Raw genomic sequence first — 20,951 nt, 5'->3', positions numbered from 1 at the left:
ACCTCCCAAGTAGCTGGGATTACAGGCATGCACCGTCATGCTCGGCTAAATTTGTATTTTCAGTAGAGACAGGGTTTCACCATGTTGGCCAGGCTAGTCTCAAACTCCTGACCTCAGGTGATCCGCCCGCCTCGGTCTCCCAAAGTGCTGGGATTACAGGCATGAGCTACTGTGCATAGCCTAAATCAATCATTTGTGGGCCTCTGGACTGTGGGACTCTGGGCCTCTTAAGAACACTGCCTTTTCCCTTGATCCTACTTATTAAGAAGTTTAAGTCTAACAGGTCAGTGTCTCTTCACAGACTGGAACACCAAATCCCACCACTCTTATAAAAAGAAACAGGAACGCGGTCTCTGCAGCACCTCCCAAAAAACTATCATCACTCCTCAAAAATTCCTGGCAGACCCTGATGCAGAAAGACTACTGCTCCCTTGACTTTTACAGATTAGCTCATCCTCCAGATGCTGAGGACTTTGTGGGTTGTTTGTTTTGTTTTGTTTTGAGAAGGAGTCTTACTCTGTCGCCCAGGCTGGAGTGCAGTGGCGCGATCTCAGCTCACTGCAACCTCCGCCTCCCAGGTTCAAGTGATTCTCCTACCTCAGCCTCCCAAGCAGCTGGGACTACAGGCGTGGACCATCATGTCCAGCTAATTTTTTGTATTTTTGTAGAGACGGGGTTTCACCATGCTGTTCAGGCTTGTCTCAAACTCCTGACCTCAGGTGATCCACCCATCTTGGCCTCCCAAAGTGCTGGGATTACAGGTGTGAGCCACCACACCCGGTGACTTTGTGGGGTTTTTAAGGAGGTGCCTACATGCCTGATATGCCCGAGGTCCTGTGAGCTGGGTGGGGTCATTTGATTATCTAATCCCACAGATAGGCCACCTCACATGAACTCCCCGGCTCCAGTAAGAACATCCAGGCAACTGGTACTCCAAAGCTCACCAGCAGAACAACCATGGAGCCACCAGGGGGCACCAGACACCACAGTCAGCCATGCCCTGGGGCCCAGTCCCAGCCACCTACACAACCCGGGCTGACCCGCCTGCCTGTCTGCTCTCCACAGGGGACAGGTCTGGGTGGAAGGCTTAGGTCTCTGAATAGGTAGAGACCCCTTTGTTTATTCGTAACCTATACTGACTCTATCAGGGAAGAGCACATCAAACAATGCTAACACATTTTAATTCATATTTCCTCTGCTCCATACAGGAGCAGGACCCTGGAAGAAAGGAATGGGCACATTTACTAGGAAAACCAAGTCTTGCCCAATTAGGAGGGTCACATACTGAAGTAATCACATAAATCGTGGGCCTTAAACTTCCAAAGGGCTTGAAAACAACCCTAAGGCTGGGTGCAGTAGCTCACGCCTATAATCCCAGCACTTTGGGAGACCGAGGCAGGTAGATTACCTGAGGTCAGGGATTCAAGACCAGCCTGGCCAACATGGCAAAACCCCATCTCTACTAAAAATACAAAAATTAGCTAGGCGTGGAGGTGGGCATCTGTGATCCCAGCTACCCGGGAGGCTAAGGCAGGAGAATCGCTTGAACCTGGGAAGCAGACGTTGCAGTGAGCCGCAGACGTTGCAGTGAGCCAAGATTGCACCACTGCACTCCAGCCTGGGAAGGCAGAGTGAGATACTGTCTTAAAAAACAAACAAAAAAAAAAGATTCCTGTCCTCACCAAGCCCTGACCTTCAGGCTTCCTTCTAACGCCTTCCTTCCTCTTATACTACAAACATGCAAGTCATCTAGAAACAACTCACTTCACCCTACTTCCTCCACCTCAAGCTACCTGCCTGTACCTCCCTTAACCGAAGGGGTAGTCAGCAGCCCTACTTCTATTCCCTCACCTGCTATTCACTCCTCAAGCCATTAACTCCATGAGTGTTCACGTCTATGTGCTAGAGCTGTCCTCCAGTGGTCTAATATTCTTTTCCCTCCCTCCCTCCCTCCCTCCTTCCTTCCTTCCTTCCTTGCTTTTTTTTTCAGGAAACAAGGTCTCACTATGTTGCTAGGGCTGGTTTTGAACTCCTGGGCTCAAGCAATCCTCCTGCCTAGCCTCCCATAGGCATGAGCCTAATTTTCAAATCAAATACCTGCTTGGTCTTTTTGCATCTGGATTTCTCTGCATTATCTGACATGGTTAACAAACCTGACTTTTACCTTCCCTGACACTATACTCTTTTTAATTTGCCTATTTTTCTCACTCTTTTACATCTTCTGTTATTGATTCCTATGCGCCAACACACATACCCAGCACGTAAGAGTATGTTTTCCCCCAATCTCCTCTTAAGTCCTCCATTCTCTCTACATAGTGGTTTTCTTTTTGTATTGTACCTTTTTTATTTTTTTATTTTTTGGTAGAGACAGGGTTTCACTATGTTGCCCAGGCTGGTCTCGAACTCCTGGACTCAAGTAATCCTCCTGTCTCAGCCTCCCAAAGTGCTGGGATTACAGGTATGAGCCACCACACCAGGCTTATTTTTTTTAATATATAAAAACTTTTTTAAAAAGAGATGGAGTCTTACTATATTGCCTAGGCTGGTCTCAAACTCCTAGGCTCAAGTGATCCTCCTGCCTTGGCCTCCCGAAGTGCTAGTATTACGGCATGAGCTACCATGCCCAGTCTCTTTTTATCTTTTATTTTTATTATTATTATTATTGAGATGGAGTCTTGCTCTGTTGCCAAGGCTGGAGTTCAGGGGCATGATCTTGGCTCCCTGCAACCTCCACTTCCCAGGTTCAAGCAATTCTCCTGCCTCACCCTCCCGAGTAGCTGGGACTACAGGCATGTACCACTACGCCTAGCTAATTTTTGTATTTTTAGTAGAGACAAGGTTTCACCACGTTATCCAGACTGGTCTCGAACTCCTGACCTCAGGTGATCTGCCTGCCTTGGCCTCCCAAAGTGCTGGGACTGCAGCCATAAGCCACTGTGCCAGGCCTCTTTAATTTTTTAAAATAGAGTTGAGGTCCCACTGTGTTGCCCAGACACGTCATGCGACTTACCTATTCACCCGGCCCAAGGTATCCCAGAACGCTTCTGTGCTACCAGGCTCCTGGGCCTTGGCAGGGTGCACAAGACTCATCAGAGTCACACATGTTCATCTCCAGCCTTTGGTGAGCACCTATAAAGTCAATTCCCATTCTGTCCCCCCTAACTCCTGACCACTCCCACACACAAACGAAGAGGAGTCTGCACTTGTAGAGAAACCTACCCAGAAAATCAGAGGCCCTTACCTCACAGTAAACAATGTCCGCTCCATAATCCAAGGCCAGCAGTCTCATTGGAAGAGTCCCTACCCGAACCATTGGGGCCAGGATTAGCTTATTATGATAACACAGAGAGAGGCTATTCAAAATCATTTCCTTCTGTTACAGCCTGAAAAAAAAGGAAACAAGAGTCAGAAATTCAAATAGAGAAAATCTCTTCTGTTATCAAGAGCAGGCTTCCCTTCTTCAAGCTTCTAGCACACAGTAGTTTGTTTTCCTTTTCTTTTGGTTGGTTGTTTATGTTTGTTTGTTTTTGTTTTTGAGACAGTCTTGCTTTGTCACCCAGGCTAGAGTGCCATGTAGTGCAGGGCTCACCGCAACCTCTGACTCCCGGATTCAAGCAATTCTCACACCTCAGTCTCCCAAGTAACTGGGATTATGGGCATCTGCCACCACGACCAGCTAATTTTTGTATTTTGAGTAAAGATAGAGTTTTACAGCTGGGCACGATGGTTCACACCTGTAATCCCAGCACTTTGGGAGGCCGATGCAGGCAGATTACCTGAGGTCAGGTATTGAGATCAGCCTGGCCAATATGGTGAAAGCCCATCTCTACTAAAAAATACAAAAATTAGCTGGGCATGGTGGCAGGCACCTATAATCCCAGATACCCAGGAGGCTAAGGCAGGAGAATCATTTGAACCCAGAAGGCAGAGGTTGCAGTAAGGCAAGATGGCACTATTGTACCCCAGCCTGGGCAACAAGAGCAAGACTCCATCTCAAAAAAAAATATATATATATATGGGAGTTTCACTACATTGGCCAGGCTGGTCTTGAACTCCAGATCTCAAGTGATCCACCCACCTTGGCCTCTCAGAGTGTTGGGATTACAGGCGTGAGCCACTGCGCCTGGCCTGTTTTCCTTTTCCCTGAACATAAAAATTAGTATACATGCACATTCATTCATCTAACAAACATTTATTAAATGACTAGTCTGTGCCAGTCACTGTCCCAGTCTCCTGGGACACATTAGAGAAAAAAGAAAAAAAAACATAGAAAAATTCCTGCTCTGGAAGTTTTCATTCTTTTTTTTTTTATTTACTCAGATACATGCAGTGGAGTATCTGAAGCAGAGTTTTCATTCTAGCCAGAGAGTATAGGCAAAAAAAACCAAAAAGCATAACAAATAAGTAAACTATATAGTATGTTGGAAAACTGGTAATGCTAGAGCAGGGAGAAGGGAGATTGAAAGTGCTGGGGATGGGTTGCAATTTCAAATAGAGAAGTCAACATGGGCTTTAATGAGAAGATAAGATTTGATCAGTGAAGACCCCCTTTTTATTATAAAAATAATAAAAAGCCAGGCAACGGCTCACGCCAGTTATCTCAGCACTAAGGAGGTCATGGTGGGGAGATCTCTTGAGTTGGAGATAGTGATCAGCTTGGAGTTGGAGATCAGCCTGGGTAACATGGCAAGACCTCATCTCTACAGAAACATAAAAATTAGCCAGGAGTGGTAGTGCACGCCTGTAGTATCAGCTCCACAGGAAGCTGAGGTGAGATCACTTGAGCCTGGGTGGCAGAGGTTGCTGAGCTGAGCTGAGATCATACCCCTGCACGCCAGCCTGGGTGACAGTGAGACCCTGTCTGAAAATAAAAATAAAACTAGCCCAGGCAAGGTGCCTCACGCCTATAATCCCAGAACTTTGGGAGGCCAAGGTAGACAGATTGCTTGAACTCTGGATTTCAAGACCAGCCTGGGCAACATGGTGAAACCCCATCTCTACAAAAAGTACAAAAATTGGGCTGGGCATGGTGGCATACGTCTGTAATCCTAACGCTTTGGGAGGCCAAGGCGGGTGGATCACTTGAGGTCAGGAATTCAAGACCAGCCTAGCCAATATGGTGAAACCCCATGTCTACTAAAATACAAAAATTAGCCAGGCGTGGTGGCAAGCGCCTGTAATCCCAGCTACTCAGGAGGCTGAGGCAAGAAAATCACTTGAACCCAGGAGACGGAAGTTGTGGCGAGCTGAGATCGCGCCACTGCACTCCAGCCTAGGCAACAAAGCAAGACTCTACCTGAAAAAAAAAAAATAGCACCTGTAGTCTCAGCTACTTGGGAGGATAAAGTCAGAGTATCACTTGGGCCTAGGAGGTTGAGGCTACAGTGAGCCATGATCACACCACTGCACTCCAGCCTGGTGACAGAGCAAGACCCTGTCTCAAAAAAATTTTTCTTTTATTTTTAAATAAAAATAATTTTAAAAAGAAATAATCTCTGATCCAAGGACTAAAGGAAGAGAATGTGTTAACCAGTCCAATAAGTGGAAAGAAAATCTTTCCCCTTTCATTAATAGCATCTCAAGTCTCCCAATTACTCATCCTTAACCCACATTCCCCACATTCAATCCATCACTAACTCCTATTCAAATAACCTTCAAAATATAACTCTAACCCACACGCTTTACTACACCCCAATGGCCACCACTGCACGCCAAAAACCCTCTGCTCATCCAGGACTTCAGCACAGACCCCAAATAGATCTCCAAAAATCTACACTTGCCCCTTCCTATCCAATCTATTTACAATAGCCAGCATGGGATCCTAAAAAGGCAACTCTGATAATATCACTCCCCCCATTTATACCTTTCAGTGGCTTCCCACTGACTTTAGGAAAAATCCTAAACCTTTATAATGCCCCTCAAGGCCCTGCATGATCAGTCCCTACCCACCTCTCCAGTCTCACCCTCACCTGTGTCTCTCTCACCCTCCCTCTCTGCCCTGGCCACCCTGGCATTCCCTTTTTTTTTTTTTTTTTTTTTTTTGAAATGGAGTCTCACTCTGTTGCCCAGGCTGGAGTGCAGTCGTGCAATCTCAGCTCACTGGAACCTCCACCTTTCAGGTTCAGCCTCCTGCCTTAGCCTCCCGAGTAGCTGCGATTACAGGTACCCACCACCACACCCACCTAACTGCTGACCTCAGGTGATCCGCCCATTTTGGCCTCCCAAAGAGCTGGGATTACAAGTGTGAGCCACTGTGCCCGGCCACCCTGGCCTTCCTTTAAAGTCTCCCACACCAAACTGTCTGCTGCCCTGGGGCCTGCCCACTTGCAGTTCTGTCTGGAATACTCTCCCCATCTCCCCAACTTGGACATGCATGCCCATACTAAGGTCCCCTTGTCCTTGAATGCCCCCTTTGTGGAGATGTGTCCCTGTAGAAAATCAAATTCAGGTCCCTGGTCCCATGCTTTCCCGACACCCTACATTTCTCTGCAGCTCAGTTACACTCCATGTGTCCACACTGAGTGCTGTCGTTTCTTGTTCAATGCCCAGCTCCTCCTGAGACCACCAGGACAATAAGCTCTACAAGAACAGGAGTGTGGCTGCTTAGTTCACTGCCAGGTTTCTAGCACTAAGCCAGGTACCTGGCCTTTAGAGGCTGCTTTGTAAGGTATGACTGAATACCCCACTGTGGTAGCCGAGAGGACAGCCTCTTGTAGGGTGGCTGGTCTGGGAACTTCCTCTGGCACTCTGTCAGAGGTGCCTGACTCACCCTGCCTCTAAGGAGGCTCCTCTGAGAAAAACTAGGCAGCCCCCATGCCTTTCCCAGTTACTGCCACAACCACTCACCCCACCGAGATCACTCCCACATCACACTTTAGTCACTTATTTCCAATCTCTTCTACCATTCCTTTTAAGGGCTGTTCTCCTCTATTACTTCCAATTTCTTAAGACAGTAACCTTGGCCAGGCACAGTGGCTCACGCCTGTAATCCCAGCACTTTGGGAGGCCAAGGCGGGAGGATCACCTGAGATCAGGAGTTCGAGACCAGCCTGGCCAACATGGTGAAACCCTGTCTCTACTAAAAATAAAAAAATTGGCCGGGCGCGGTGGCTCAAGCCTGTAATCCCAACACTTTGGGAGGCCGAGACGGGTGGATCACGAGGTCAGGAGATCGAGACCATCCTGGCTAACACGGTGAAACCCCGTCTCTACTAAAAAATACAAAAAACTAGCCGGGCGAGGTGGCAGGCGCCTGTAGTCCCAGCTACTCGGGAGGCTCAGGCAGGAGAATGGCGTGAACTCGGGAGGCAGAGCTTGCAGTGAGCCGAGATCCAGCCAACTGCACTCCAGCCTGGGAGACAGGGCGAGACTCCGTCTCAAAAAAATAAATAAATAAATAAATAAATAAAAATAAAAAAATTAGCCAGGCATGGTGGCACACCTGTAATCCCAGCAACTCGGGAGGCTGAAGCAGAAGAATCACTCGAACTAGGGAGGCGGAGGTTGCAGTTAGCTGAGATCACACCACTGCCCTCTAGCCTGGGCAACAGAGTGAGACTCCATCTCAAAAAGTAAAAAATAGTAACCTTAACTTCAGTTACATGGACATCATATCCTGTTAACTTTAAAAAAAAAAAAGACATTAAAGAAAAATTATCTCCAAACATGTTGAGTTTATTTGAGAATGGGAGAAAAGGATTATAATCCAGGATGCAGCAAGCCACAAGTACATATGGTGATAGAAGGGGAAAAGGAAGCTTTTATTAGCAGAAAGGGAGAGATTTATATAAGTTGCTTAGAAACAGAGTTCACGGCCAGACACAGTGGCTCACACCTGTAATCCCTAGCACTTTAGGAGGCCAAGGCAGGCGGATCACGAGGTCAAGAAATCGAGACCATCCTGGCCAACATGGTGAAACTCCATCTCTACTACAAATATAAAAATTAGCTGGGTGTGGCAGCATACGCCTGTAGTCCCAGCTACTCGGGAAGCTGAGGCAGGAGAATCACTTGAACCTGGGAGGCAGAGGTTGCAGTGAGCCAAGATCATGCCAGTGCACTCCAGCCTGGTGACAGAACAAGACTCTGTCTCAAAAATAAAATAAAATAAAATAAACAAGTTCATGAGTTCCCCAGAGGATCAAAGCCAGCGTTGTCTTCAGTTCATTGGTAGAGATGCCATTACTGGGAAAGTATTCTTTCCAGAGCATTTTATCTGAATTACGATAGTCCTAAAAAATGTCTATGCCAGGCAAGGTGGCTCACACCTGTTATCCCATCACTTTGGGAGGCCAAGGCAGGAGGATCACTGGAGGCCAGGAGTTTGAGACCAGTCTGCGCAACATAGCAAGACCCCATCTCTACCAAAAAAAAAAAGTATTTTTTAACTAGCCAGGAGTGATGGAAGGTGCCTGCAGTCCCAGCTACTACAGGAGTCTTAAGCAGGAAAATCATTTGGAGTCCAGGAGTTCGATGCAGCAGTGAGCCATGATTGTGCAACTGTACTCCAGCCTGGGTGACAGAGCAAGGCCCTGTCTCCAAAAAAAAAAAAAAAAAGAAAAAAAAAATAATGTCTACTGATAAACCTTGTCATAGAAATATATATACACATGCAAAACATGCAAGCCATGCAAAGCAAGTGATTCATGAAAGACATGAAGGGATTTCTAGTGGGTTTTTATTCATTTATTTATTTATATATATATTTTTTGAGATGGAGTCTCACTCTGTTGCCCAGGCTGGAGTGCAGTGGCGTGATCTTGGCTCACTGTAACCTCCACCTCCCAGGTTTGAGCAATTCTCCTGCCTCAGCCTCCCGACTAGCTGGGACAAAAATTAACCACCATGCCCAGCTAATGTTTGTGTTTTCAGTAGAGATGGGGTTTCACCATGTTGGCCAGGATGGTCTCGAACTCCTGACCTCAAGTGATCCACCTGCCTCAGCCTCCCAAAGTGCTGGGATTGCAGGTGTGAGTCACCACTCCTGTCCTCTAGTGGAGTTTTTAGAAAAGCCTTGGAAATAGTTCTTATCTCGGACATGTAAGCATGAGCTTCCTCTACTTCACACCTTCCTTGTCCTATTTTGACAAAAGCGGTTTCATCCTGGTATCTGCAACTTTCATAATCCCATTAATTATAATGCTTTCAGATTGAACATAGCACTATTCAGGGAAAACAATGGGTATAAACAAACTTTACCATTCCCTTCTCTGTCAATTTTCTCCAAAGACAATGCATGTTTAAAAAGCAATTTCTGGCCAGGCATGCTGGTTCACACCTGTAATCCCAGCACTTTGGGAGGCTGAGGTGGGAGGATCATTTGAGGCCAAGAGTTCAAGACCAGCCCAGGCAAGATGATAAGACCCCACCTCTACAAAAAATTAGCTGGGCATGGTGGTGCACACCTGTGGTCCTAGCTACTCCACCCGCCTCAGTCTCCCAAAGTGTTGGGATTACCAGCGTAAGCCACTGCATCTAGCTCTAAAATATAAATTTATAAAGTCAACTAGAATTAAATATTTAGAGAATTATCCTATTTCCTACTCTAAATGTGTGGTTGGGTGCAGTGGCTCATGCCTATAATCCCAACACTCTGGGAGGCCAAGGTGGGCAGATTACCTGAGCTCACTAGTTCGAGACCAGCCTGGGCAACATGGCAAACCTCATATCTACCAAAAAATACAAAAATTAGCCGGGTATGGTGGCGCGGACCTGTGATCCCACCTACTTGGGGGGCTAAGGCAGGAGAATCATTTGAATTTGTGAGACGGAGGCTGCAGTGAGCCAAGATCGTATCACTGCACTACAGCCTGGAAATCAGAGCAAGACTCTGCCTCAAAAAAAAATTTTTTAAGTGTAAATACACCAGGTGTGGTAGCTCACACCTGTAATCCTAACACTTTGGGAGGCTGAGGCAAGAGGATCATTTGAACCCAAGAGTTCAAGACCAGTCAGGGCAACATAGTAAGACCCCCATCTCTAATAAAAATAAAAATTAAAAAAAAAAAAAACTAAAAAAAATTTAAAAAAAAAAAAAAAAACAAAGTAAAAATGATTTGTTAGATTTGAGGAGAAAGAGATGACATAGCTTTTTTTTTTTTTTTTTTTAAGCAATGAGACCTTGCTGGGTTACCCAGGCTGGAGTGCAGTGGCATAATCATGGCTCACTGCAGTCCTAAACTCCTGGGCTCTAGTGATCCTCCCATCTCAGCGTCTGCAGTAACTGGGACTACAGGCATGTTCCACCACATCTAGCTAAGTTTGTGTTTAAATTTTTCTGTCACGATAGGGTCTTGCTATGTTGCCCAGGCTAGTCTCCAACTCCTGGCCTCTAGCGATTCTTCTGCCTAATTTTCCAAAGTGCTGGAATCAGGCTTGACCCACTGTGCCCAGCCCTGATATAGCATTTCATAGTTAAGATTCTGAGCTCTGGAATTGGACAGACCTTCATTTGAATCCCAGTTGTTCCACGGCCACAGTAATTAACCCAGCTGAGCCTCAGCTTCTCCTTGTGGAATATGAGGCTCCACTATAAGAGTCAAAGGAAATGCTGTGAAGAGTGAATTCCATGGTGTACAACAGTTCTCAGCATATACTAAAGGCTTAATAAATGTTAGCCATAACATCTTATCATCATGCTTTCACGGTTTCAACACTCTAATGCCTTTTTTTTTTTTGAGATGGAGTCTCGTACCATCTCCCAGGCTGGAGTGCAGTGGCGCGATCTCGGCTCACTGCAACCTCTGCCTCCTGGGTTCAAGCAATTCTCCTGCCTCAGCCTCCCGAGTAGCTGGGATTGCAGGTGCCCGCCACCATGCCCAGCTAATTTTTTATATTTTTTTTTTTTAGCAGAGACAGGGTTTTACCATGTTGGCCAGGCTGGTCTCGAACTCCTGACTTCGTGATTCACCTGCCTCGGCCTCCTAAAGTGCTGGGATTACAGGCGTGACCCACCGCGCCCAGCCTCTAATGTCTATTATTATGTTGTCATATCGACAAACATATGCTAGCTCTTTTAAGATCAAGGCGTGAGGTGTAAAGACATGAAAAGCACTAAGCTCTTGACCTCAAAGAGCTTCTCGGCTCTACCACTGCCATCATCTATCAACTGAACCACAACAATAGTCTCCAAACCAGTCTCTGTGCTTCCAGGCTTATCACTTCCAATCCATGCTCCTTCCAGCCAAAGGGCTCTTTCCAAAAGCAAATCAGGACATGATATTTCCATTTCTGGACATCTTCCCTACTGCCCGTAAAATTAAGTCTGCACTCTTTAACACAGTAAATATAAGGTCTGGTCTCTTCTGCCACAGAAGCCTCTTTCATCATTTGCCTCCTGCCCTCAGAACTCCCCCATGCTAAGCTTCAGCTATTCTGAAATATTTCTAGTTCCTCAACCTGGCCTGCTCTCTCTCAGTATGGGGTCTCTGGACAAGCTGCCCCTGCCCAGGGGCCACATCCCTATTCTTCCACCTGACTGACGCCCTGTAGACTTTTAGAACCTCATTACAGATGTCACCTCCTCCTGGAAGCTTTCTCTGACCAACATCTCCCAAAACAGGGTAAAGGCACCTCTGAGCTCACTCCTGTCCTGGCATGGAGCTATCCTGGCACCTATTAATAGAAGAGCAAGTATCTGTCAATATGCCTTCTTCACTGTAAGGTGAAAGTAGGCACTGCGGCTTGTTCATCACCAGACCCTCATCAGAGAGCATACAATCTGGCATATGGTGGACGCTTAGTGTTTGCTGTAAAAAGAAGTTAATGGCAGCCGGGTGAGGTGGCTCACGCCTATAATTCCAGCACTTTGGGAGGCCAAGGCAGGCCGATTACCTGAGGTCGGGAGTTTGAGACCAGATCAGCCCGACCAACATGGAGAAACCCCGTCTCTACTAAAAATACAAAATTAGCCAGGCGTGATGGTGCATGCCTGTAATCCCAGCTACTCAGGAGGCTGAGGCAGGAGAATTGCTTGAACCCAGGAGGCGGAGGTCGCAGTGAGCTGAGATCACGCCACTGCACTCTAGCCTGGGCAACAAAAGCGAAACTCCATCTCCAAAAAAAAAAAAAAAAAAGTTAATGGACCAAGTGCAACAAGAGCTATGATTCAGTGCATGCTTTGGTCACAGAAGAACTCTATCCCAGTCAAAGTGCATTTAAAGTGCTTTGTTATCACTCAAGTTTGGTTTTAGAGGAGACGAATGACTACTCCAATCTCTGGCTTACCCAGTAAAAGACTACAAGCCCTTTGGCCAACTTACATGGGAGCCATCATTTGAGTGAACAAGATTCAGATAAGGAAGCAATAGAAGAGGTTGAGCCCAATTCTGGATACTGATTAGGAGATAATCTGCAGGCAATAGGGATTCATGAATGGCTTTTGAGTCAAAGGGTAACATGGCCATAGCTGTTGTTTTTTTTTTTTTTTAGACAGACTCTTGTTCTATCACCCAGGCTGGAGTGCGATGGCATGATCTCAGCTCACTGCAACCTCCGCCTCCCTGGTTCAAGTGATTCTTCCGCCTCAGCGTCCCTAGTAGCTGGGATTACAGGCGTGTGCCACCACGCCCAGCTAATTTTTGTATTTTTGTAGAGACGGGGTTTCACCACGTTGGCCAGGCTGGTCTTGAACTCCTGACCTCATGATCTGCCTGCCTTGGCCTCTCAAAGTGCTGGGATTACAGGCGTGAGCCACCACACCCAGCCTAGCTGTGCTTTAATAACATCACTTGGGAAACAGAAGGTGGACTAGAGGGTAAAAGACAAAGAGCAGGTAGGGAGCTGGATAAGAAGGAAGGTCAAAGGGTCCAGGCATACTATAGTGACAATGACTGAAATATGATTACCTGTGCAACAGTCCTGCTACAGGTGGGAAAACGGAGGAACAATAAAGGAATATTAACAGCACTTTTTATTGTTGTAATGCTTACAATTTCCAAAGTGCTTCATTTATAACTGTGATTCTCAAGCCTAGTTACATCTGAAGAGGTTTTTAAAAATACCAATTTCTAGGCCGGGCACAGTGGCTCACATCTGTAATCCCAGCACTTTGGGAGGCCGAGGCAGGCGGATCAACTGAGGTCAGGAGTTCAAGATCAGCCTGGTCAACATAGCAAAACCTCGTCTCTACTAAAAATACAGAATTAGCCGGGTGTGGTAGCACGCACCTGTAATCCCAGCTACTGGGGTGGCTGAGGCAGAAGAATCACTTGAACCTGGGAGGCAGAGGTTGCAGTGAGTCGAGATTGTGCCACTGAAGTCTAGCCTGGGTGACAGAGTAAGGCTCTGTCTAGGCCTTACCCCAATTCAATTAAATCAGAATGTAAATTCCACAGTAATTTTGTGGGCAGGAATTTTGGCTGTTTTGCTCACAGTCAGTGCCTGGCACATGCATGGTGCTCAGGAAGTATTTGTTGAATGAATGAATATACCATTATTAACTGAGATCCAAGGAACACACCAAGCTCCTGATCCCAGGAGCTTAGATTTTTTTCACAATAAGGACACCTTTCCTATTTCTAAAGCACTACTTATAAAAATATCTCAAGAAAACAATTAGAAGTTACTCAATGTGTACCGTGAGTGAGGGGGAAAAAAGGTAGGCAGTGTCGCCAGGTGCGGTGGCTCACGCCTGTAATCCCAGCACTTTGGGAGGCCGAGATGGGCGGATCACGAGGTCAGAAGATCGAGACCATTCTGGCTAAAGTGGTGAAACCCCGTCTCTACTAAAAATACAAAAAATTAGCCGGACGTGGTGGCGGGCGCCTGTAGTCCCAGCTACTCGGGAGGCTGAGGCAGGAGAATGGCGTGAACCAGGGAGGTGGAGCTTGCAGTGAGCCAAGATGGTGCCACTGCACTACAGCCTGGGCGATAGAGCGTGACTCTGTCTCAAAAAAAAAAAAAGGTAGGCAGTGTCTAGTGATGTGACAAGAAGAAATTAGTGGCCATGGGCACAGACAGGCTTAGGCAAGCTCTAACTCCTGTGAAATTTTGAGGTAATCATATTGTAAGGACTCAAGCACAATGAGAAAACAACTATATATTAACCAGCTACCCTACCCTGGATGTTTGAACAAAACCCAAAAACCCAAATGCACATACATACGTATTATTTTGTTCTGATACTTCAGGATTACTTTGATATATTTGTTCTGGCTTTGTACACAGTAATTCTTTGTTTGATATCTGAAAAACAGTGGCACATGGAAATGGATGAAACCCGTTGGGACAAACATCCAAAGAACTTTTTTTTTTTTTTTTTTTTTGAGACGGAGTCTCGCTCTGTGGCCCAGGCTGGAGTGCAGTGGCCCGAACTCAGCTCACTGCAAGCTCCGCCTCCCGGGTTCACGCCATTCTCCTGCCTCAGCCTCCCGAGTAGCTGGGACTACAGGCGCCCGCCGCCTCGCCCGGCTAGTTTTTTTGTATTTTTTAGTAGAGACGGGGTTTCACCACTTTAGCCAGGATGGTCTCGATCTCCTGACCTCGTGATTCGCCCGTCTCGGCCTCCCAAAATGCTGGGATTACAGGCTTGAGCCACCGCGCCCGGCCTTTTTTTTTTTTTTTTTTTTTTGAGACAGAGTGTCGCCCTGTCGCCCAGGCTGGAGTGCAGTGGTGTGATCTCGGCTCTCCGCAACAACCTCCACCTCCCGGGTTCAAATGATTGTCCTGCCTCAGCCTCCGGAGCAGCTGGGATTACAGGCTCACGCCTGGCCCCAAGGAACTATTTGGATAAGGAGGAGCCCTGAGTTTGTAGAATCATAAAAGTAGCATAGAATCCGGCCGGGCACAGCGGCTCACACCTGTGATCTCAGCAAAGGCGGGCAAATCACCAGGTCAGGAGTTTGAGATCAGCCTGCCCAACATAGTGAAACTCTGTCTCTATTAAAAACACAAAAGTTACCTGGGCGTGGTAGTGCATGCCTGTAATCCCAGCTACTCAGATGGCTGAGGCACGAGAATCCCTTGAACCCAGAAGGCAGAGGCTGCAGTAAGCCAAGACTGCAACACTGCACTTCAGCCTGGGCAACAGAGTGAGACTGTCTCAAAAAAAAAAAAAAAAAAAAAAAAAAAAAGTCTCCAGTCATTGTCAAATATGGTGGGAGAGAAAGGGGGGAAAGGGCAAAATCACTCTTGTTTTAGAACCACTACCTTATCCAATGACTGTTCATTCACCCATCACTACTCAAAACTTTCTCTTCGTACTTCCAGATGTTTTCTTGTGGAGAAAAAAAAGCCTCTACTCCTCTGGTTTATCTGGCAACTCTCCAGAAAGTCTAATTGTGTAGCACAAGGGTAGAGTGTACTTAAAATTGTAAAAGTTTTTCCTCATACTATTCCAAAAAAAGCAGTTTTTATCTTTTCAGTGGTATTTGATGAAACTAAAACGCTTTCTCCAGATGTTACGAACCTCCCAGAGAGTTAACCCATAAACATTTACCTTATCTCCCACCCCAGGCACTGCGGATTACAGAAAATATCTGACACCCATTTTCCAGATCTGTTCAAGAAGTGTCTGTTGGGCATGGTGGCTCACTATTGTAATCCCATCACTTTGGGAGGTCGAGGTGGGAAGATCACTTGAGGCCAGGAGTTCCAGACCAGCGATGCCAACATGGTGAAACCCTGCCTCTACTAAAAATAGAAAAAATTAGCCGGGAGTGGGTGGTGCATGCCTGTAGACTCTGCTACTCGGGAGGCAGAGGCAGGAGAATCGCTTGAACCCAGGAGGCGGAGGTTGCAGTGAGCCGAGATCGCGCCACTGCACTCCAGCCTGGGTGACAGAACGAGACTGTGTCTCAGGACAAAAAAAAAAAAAAGGTGACTCATATAGTTCTTGTTTTTACAACCCGAATATCTGAATTCAGGTAAAATATTCTGCCTGACCAGTGCTACATGATAAGCCACGTACCTGCTCACTTCGCAGGGTCGCAGCACCCTTCTTACTACTATTTAGGCAATTTAGGTTTCTGACCGGGAAACCAGCGGAGCTGAGCGGGCGGCAAGAGGGGTGGGTTCAGGATGAGAAGTTGGGATGGGTGACGAAGGAGTAGAGAGTGAATCTTGGCTGAAAAGTAAGGAAAATAACTGTGAAGAAGAGATGACCCAGCTTGAAATAAAGCCTGAAGACCTCACCTCCCACTTGAGAGAGAGAAGCAGCTGAAAGCCATCAGCTTGCAGTCTGGGCTCTCAGACAGGGAACGTGAGGGGTTGAGACCAGATCTACGATTTCACACCCCTGTCTCGGCCCCTAGGCTCAGTGACCATTCATTCAAATTCTCAATAAAAAAAGGATTACCAGACCCTGCGCAGGGAACACATCTGGGAAAACAGCTGCAACCTCGGAGACCAGCACGGGACAAGCTATCTCTGGGCAATAAGGAACAATTAAAGAGAATCCCAGGAACCAGGTAACCAATCGCCAGAAGCCCTCCGCCCTCATGATCCATTGGGTCAAGGCCCCACTGCCGCCTCGTATCGCCAGCCTCCAGTCCTGCCTCCACGACGCACCCTTCCCCAAGGCTGGCCGGGTCTGGATGTCGCCATCCCCTATTCCGAGCTACAGACCTCGCAGCTGAACTCTTAAAGAGAACCTCCCTTCTTCCTCACGGTGCTGCAGCTCCGTACAATGTACTGAGCCTCGCCAGCCACCGTAGGCGAGGTCGCGGCGCGTCCGTGACGTCACTTGTGTGCGCTTCTGCCGCACTAAGGGAAACATGGCTCTATCGCGGCCAGTGAGGCTCTTTTCCCTCGTGGCTCGGTTGATCCTGGCGCCCCGACGAGGTCTCACGGTCCGCAGTCCCGACGAACCCCTGCCGGTGGTACGCATTCCAGTGGCTCTACAGCGGCAGTTGGAACAACGGCAGAGCAGGCAGCGGAACCTCCCGAGGCCGGTGCTGGTTCGACCTGGACGGCTGCTGGTCTCGGCGCGGCGGCCGGAGTTCAACCAGCCGGCGCGCCTCACACTGGGTCGTTGGGAGAGCGCGCCGCTAGCCTCTCAAGGCTGGAAGAGTCGACGCGCGCGTCGGGACCACTTCTCCATCGAGCGAGCGCAACAGGAGGCGCCAGCTGTGCAAAAGCTCTCGTCCGAGGGTAACTTTGCTGACCTGGGCCTGGAGCCCCCTGTGCTGCACGCACTACAAGAGGTTGCGCCTGAAGTCGTTCAGCCCACAACCGTGCAGTCTAACACTATCCCCCAACTACTTCGCGGCCGCCACGTCCTTTGCGCCGCAGAAACCGGCAGTGGCAAGACTCTTAGCTACCTCCTGCCGCTGTTTCAACGGCTCATGGGCCAGCCAAGCCTGGACTCCCTTCGTATCCCGGCTCCCCGAGGCCTAGTCCTTGTTCCTTCCCGAGAACTGGCCCAACAGGTGCGGGCTGTGGCCAAACCCTTGGGCCGCTCCTTGGGCCTGCTGGTGCGGGACCTGGAGGGAGGCCACGGCATGCGTAGGATCAGGATGCAATTGTCCAGACAACCTTCAGCAGATGTGCTAGTGGCCACTCCAGGGGCTCTGTGGAAGGCTCTGAAAAGTCGACTGATTAGTCTGGAGCAACTCTCGTTCTTGGTGTTGGATGAGGCAGACACACTGCTGGATGAAAGCTTCCTGGAACTGGTGGACTACATCTTAGAGAAGAGCCACATAGCAGACGGCCCAGCTGACTTGGAAGACCGCTTCAATCCCAAAGCTCAGTTAGTGCTGGTAGGAGCCACATTTCCTGAAGGTGTAGGCCAATTGCTGAATAAAGTCGCCAGCCCAGATGCTGTCACCACCATCACCAGCTCCAAGCTCCACTGTATCATGCCTCATGTGAAACAGACATTTCTGAGACTGAAGGGAGCAGATAAGGTAGCCGAGCTGGTGCACATTCTCAAGCATCATAACAGAGCAGAAAGGACTGGCCCCTCAGGAACTGTTCTGGTGTTCTGTAATAGCTCCAGCACTGTGAACTGGCTGGGATATATTCTGGATGACCACAAAATCCAACACCTAAGGTTGCAGGGGCAAATGCCAGCCTTAATGAGGGCAGGAATCTTCCAGTCCTTCCAGAAGAGCTCCCGAGACATACTTCTCTGCACAGACATAGCCTCTCGGGGCCTGGACAGCACTGGTGTGGAACTGGTTGTCAATTATGATTTCCCCCCAACGCTGCAAGATTACATCCACAGAGCAGGGAGAGTGGGCCGTGTGGGGAGCGAGGTTCCAGGCACCGTCATCAGTTTTGTGACCCATCCCTGGGATGTGAGCCTGGTTCAGAAGATTGAGCTGGCGGCTCGCCGAAGGAGAAGTCTTCCAGGACTAGTATCCTCGGTGAAAGAGCCTTTGCCGCAGCAACCTGATTTTGACAAATCTGATTAAAATGTGATGCTAGAACAGGGATATTTCCCAGTATCTTGGGTGGGTGATCACACTTGTGAGTGGGAGGCTCTGGGCTGCCGTCAGCGCCTTGAGGGTAGGATGAACTGCCATGTGACTTGGAAAGGTAAGATGCTAGCCAGCATTGGAGAAGAAGCTGCTGAGCATGGCTTTCTGTAGTCTTTCACAAGACACAAGTGGATTTTGACTTTGTATCATATCATGATTTCTAACAATAAATGATGTTTTTATGTGCCTCCCCTAAGAATATTTAGCACTGGGGCGGAATTCAGTAGTTTCTGAGGATTCATACCCCAGACTGCCACATCTAGGACAAAGGCTCTTTCAGTTGATGTTTTAATTTATAAACATTGAGTTTTTATTTCCTGCCCCCAAAAAGGGGAACCCATTAAGCCCCCAGGGAAAGGAAAGGAACTGTGACCAGCAGTAGACAGAGTTCTTCACTAACAGCGCCCAAGACAAACGGGCATCTTGGCGAAATCTCTCTGGAAGGTACCGGCAGGAAAGTAAAGGGTAGACTAACACAGAAGTTTTGGTTGTACTTCTATCCCAACTCGGTGGCCAAGAAAGTGGAGAGATGATTAAACTGTTTTAAAATGTATACATATATATATATATATATATATACACACACAAAAAAATTACAAAAATTAACCCGGCGTGGTGGCACATGCCTGTAGTCCCAGCTACTCGGGAGGCTGAGGCAGGAGAGTCACTTGAACCTGGGAGGCGGAGGGTGCAGTGAACGAAGATCATACCACTACACTCCAGCCTGGGGGACAGAGCAAGACTCTTATCTCAAAAGAAAAAAGCCGGGTGTGGTGGCTCACACCTGTAATCCCAGCACTTTGGGAGGCTGAGGCGGAAGGATCACCTAAGATCAGGAGTTTAAGACCAGCCTGGCAAACATGGCAAAACCCCATCTCTACTAAAAATACAAAAAATATTAGCTGAATGTGGTGGTGCACGCCTGAAATCCCAACTACTTGGGGGGCTGAGGCGCAAGAATGGCTTGAACCCGGGAGGCGGAGGTTTCGGTGAGCCAAGATTGCACCTCTGCACTCCAGCCTGGGTGACAGAGCCAATACCCTGTCTCAAAAAAAAAAAAAAAAACAGAATCCTGAGCCCCACTCCAGATGGGATTAAGCTCTCTAAAGTTTGACCTGAGAATACTGTCTTTGTAAACTCCCCTGGGTGATACTCTGGCCCTCCTAAATCGATGAACCATTTGTCTATGCTGTACTGCCTTTCCCAGAGTCCCAGCAAATTCCTATAAGGCTGTGTACCCCCACAAGACCAGAGAGATGCTTCCGGACAAGTACTCTCTCCAGAGCGTTGGAGAATCTGAGTGATGTCTTGCTAGCCCTCACGCCAGAACAAACTTCCCAGGAACCGTACCCTTGATATTTTACCTCCTACCACTCCCTGCAGGCTGTCTGCTGTAATTAGCACCACACTAAAGCAACATATGAGAGAAGGTGCTGTGATTCTCAACCAGGGTGACCCAGTCTGCAAAGATCAGGCCGTCTCTACCTCCTGGGCATATCCCCTCTGCAATAAGCAATAACCCCACTAAATAAATGTCCCATGTTTGTTTTTTCAAGGCCAGTAACAGGGAGACCTCTCGTAAAGGTCATCTCTCTTTAGTAGGAAGTTCTTGGCCACACTGAACCAAAGGCTGCTCCTAGTATGGTCCTAATCAGGCTAAGGGCAGAGTTGCCTGTTTCTTTGAGTAGGACCAAATCACCTTTTTTATATGTAAAAAAAATGGACACAAGGTCTAGCTATGTTACCCAGGCTGGTCTCAAACTCCTGGGCTCAAGAGATACTCCTGCCTCCACCTTCCAAAGTGCTAGGATTACAGGCGTGAGTCACCATGCCTAGCCCAAATGACCTTTTGGTACCTCTTTACAGTGCTGACCTGGGCTGCTGCTGGGGGCTAAACCTCATCCTTTCATAGTGATGAGACTGTCATTGTTTGCCTATTTAAAGAGAGGGCAGTGTAATGATAAGGTTATGATTTTGTATTGTTACTTTTTTTTTTTTTTTTTGAGACAGAGTCTTACTCTGTCACCCAGGCTGGAGTACGGTGGCACAATCTCGGCTCATTGCAACCTCTGCCTCCCAGGTTCAAGCAATTCTTGGGCCTCAGCCTCCTGAGTAGCTGGGATTACAAGTGCACATCAACATGCGCAGCTAGTTTTTATATTTTTAGTAGAGACAGGGTTTTGCCATGTTAGCCAGGCTGGCTGTGAACTCCTGGCCTCAAGTGACCCACCTGCCTCAGCCTCCCAAAGTGCTGGGATTACAGGCGTGAGCCAAGGCGCCTCGCCAGTCATTTGGGATTCTTATCTTGTCATGAATTTGTTTGAATTTCATGTTAAAATAGGTTCACCTGTAGACGTGGCATCTCACATCTATAATCCCAGCACTCTGGGATGCCAAGGCAGGAGGATCACTTGAGGCCAGGAGTTCCAGGTTACAGTGAGCTATGATGGTGCCACTGTACTCTAGCCTGGATGACAAAGTGAGACCCTGTTTCTGAAAAAAGAATAAATTTTAAAAATAGAACCATCATGC

General features: G+C 47.8%; 2 protein-coding genes across 11 annotated transcripts in view; one reads left to right on the top strand and one right to left on the bottom strand.

Moving 5' to 3' along the window:
* DUS2 (dihydrouridine synthase 2) overlaps window positions 1-16,643 on the bottom strand; it is a 57,876-nt gene extending 41,233 nt beyond the window's left edge. For 2 of the 10 annotated variants that reach the window (XM_073015500.1, XM_073015504.1), the window contains exons 1-3: window positions 16,295-16,557; window positions 15,908-16,063; window positions 3,242-3,383 (exon numbers count right to left, since the gene is read on the bottom strand). In XM_073015500.1, the coding sequence (XP_072871601.1) occupies window positions 3,242-3,367 (126 nt within the window). In that variant the 5' untranslated portion in view covers window positions 3,368-3,383; window positions 15,908-16,063; window positions 16,295-16,557. The other 8 variants (XM_073015501.1, XM_038007995.2, XM_073015502.1 and 5 more) reach the window with 8 other exon arrangements.
* A 38-nt stretch (window positions 16,644-16,681) lies between these two features.
* Window positions 16,682-18,605, top strand: DDX28 (DEAD-box helicase 28). Its single transcript, XM_007993883.3, has one exon. It carries the CDS (start codon window positions 16,713-16,715, stop codon window positions 18,351-18,353), a length of 1,641 nt encoding a protein of 546 aa, XP_007992074.1. The 5' UTR covers window positions 16,682-16,712; the 3' UTR covers window positions 18,354-18,605.
* Window positions 18,606-20,951: the final 2,346 nt, after the last annotated feature.

Source organism: Chlorocebus sabaeus, chromosome 5, assembly GCF_047675955.1.
Source record: "Chlorocebus sabaeus isolate Y175 chromosome 5, mChlSab1.0.hap1, whole genome shotgun sequence".
Classification (NCBI taxonomy): domain Eukaryota; kingdom Metazoa; phylum Chordata; class Mammalia; order Primates; family Cercopithecidae; genus Chlorocebus; species Chlorocebus sabaeus.
The sequence above is the reverse complement of the archived record's forward strand: the minus strand, read 5'-3'. Positions and strand labels throughout refer to the sequence as shown.

Bases quoted from the DNA above. Each gene is read 5' to 3' on its own strand.
- DDX28 (XM_007993883.3), top strand. From the start codon at position 16,713: ATGGCTCTATCGCGGCCAGTGAGGCTCTTTTCCCTCGTGGCTCGGTTG.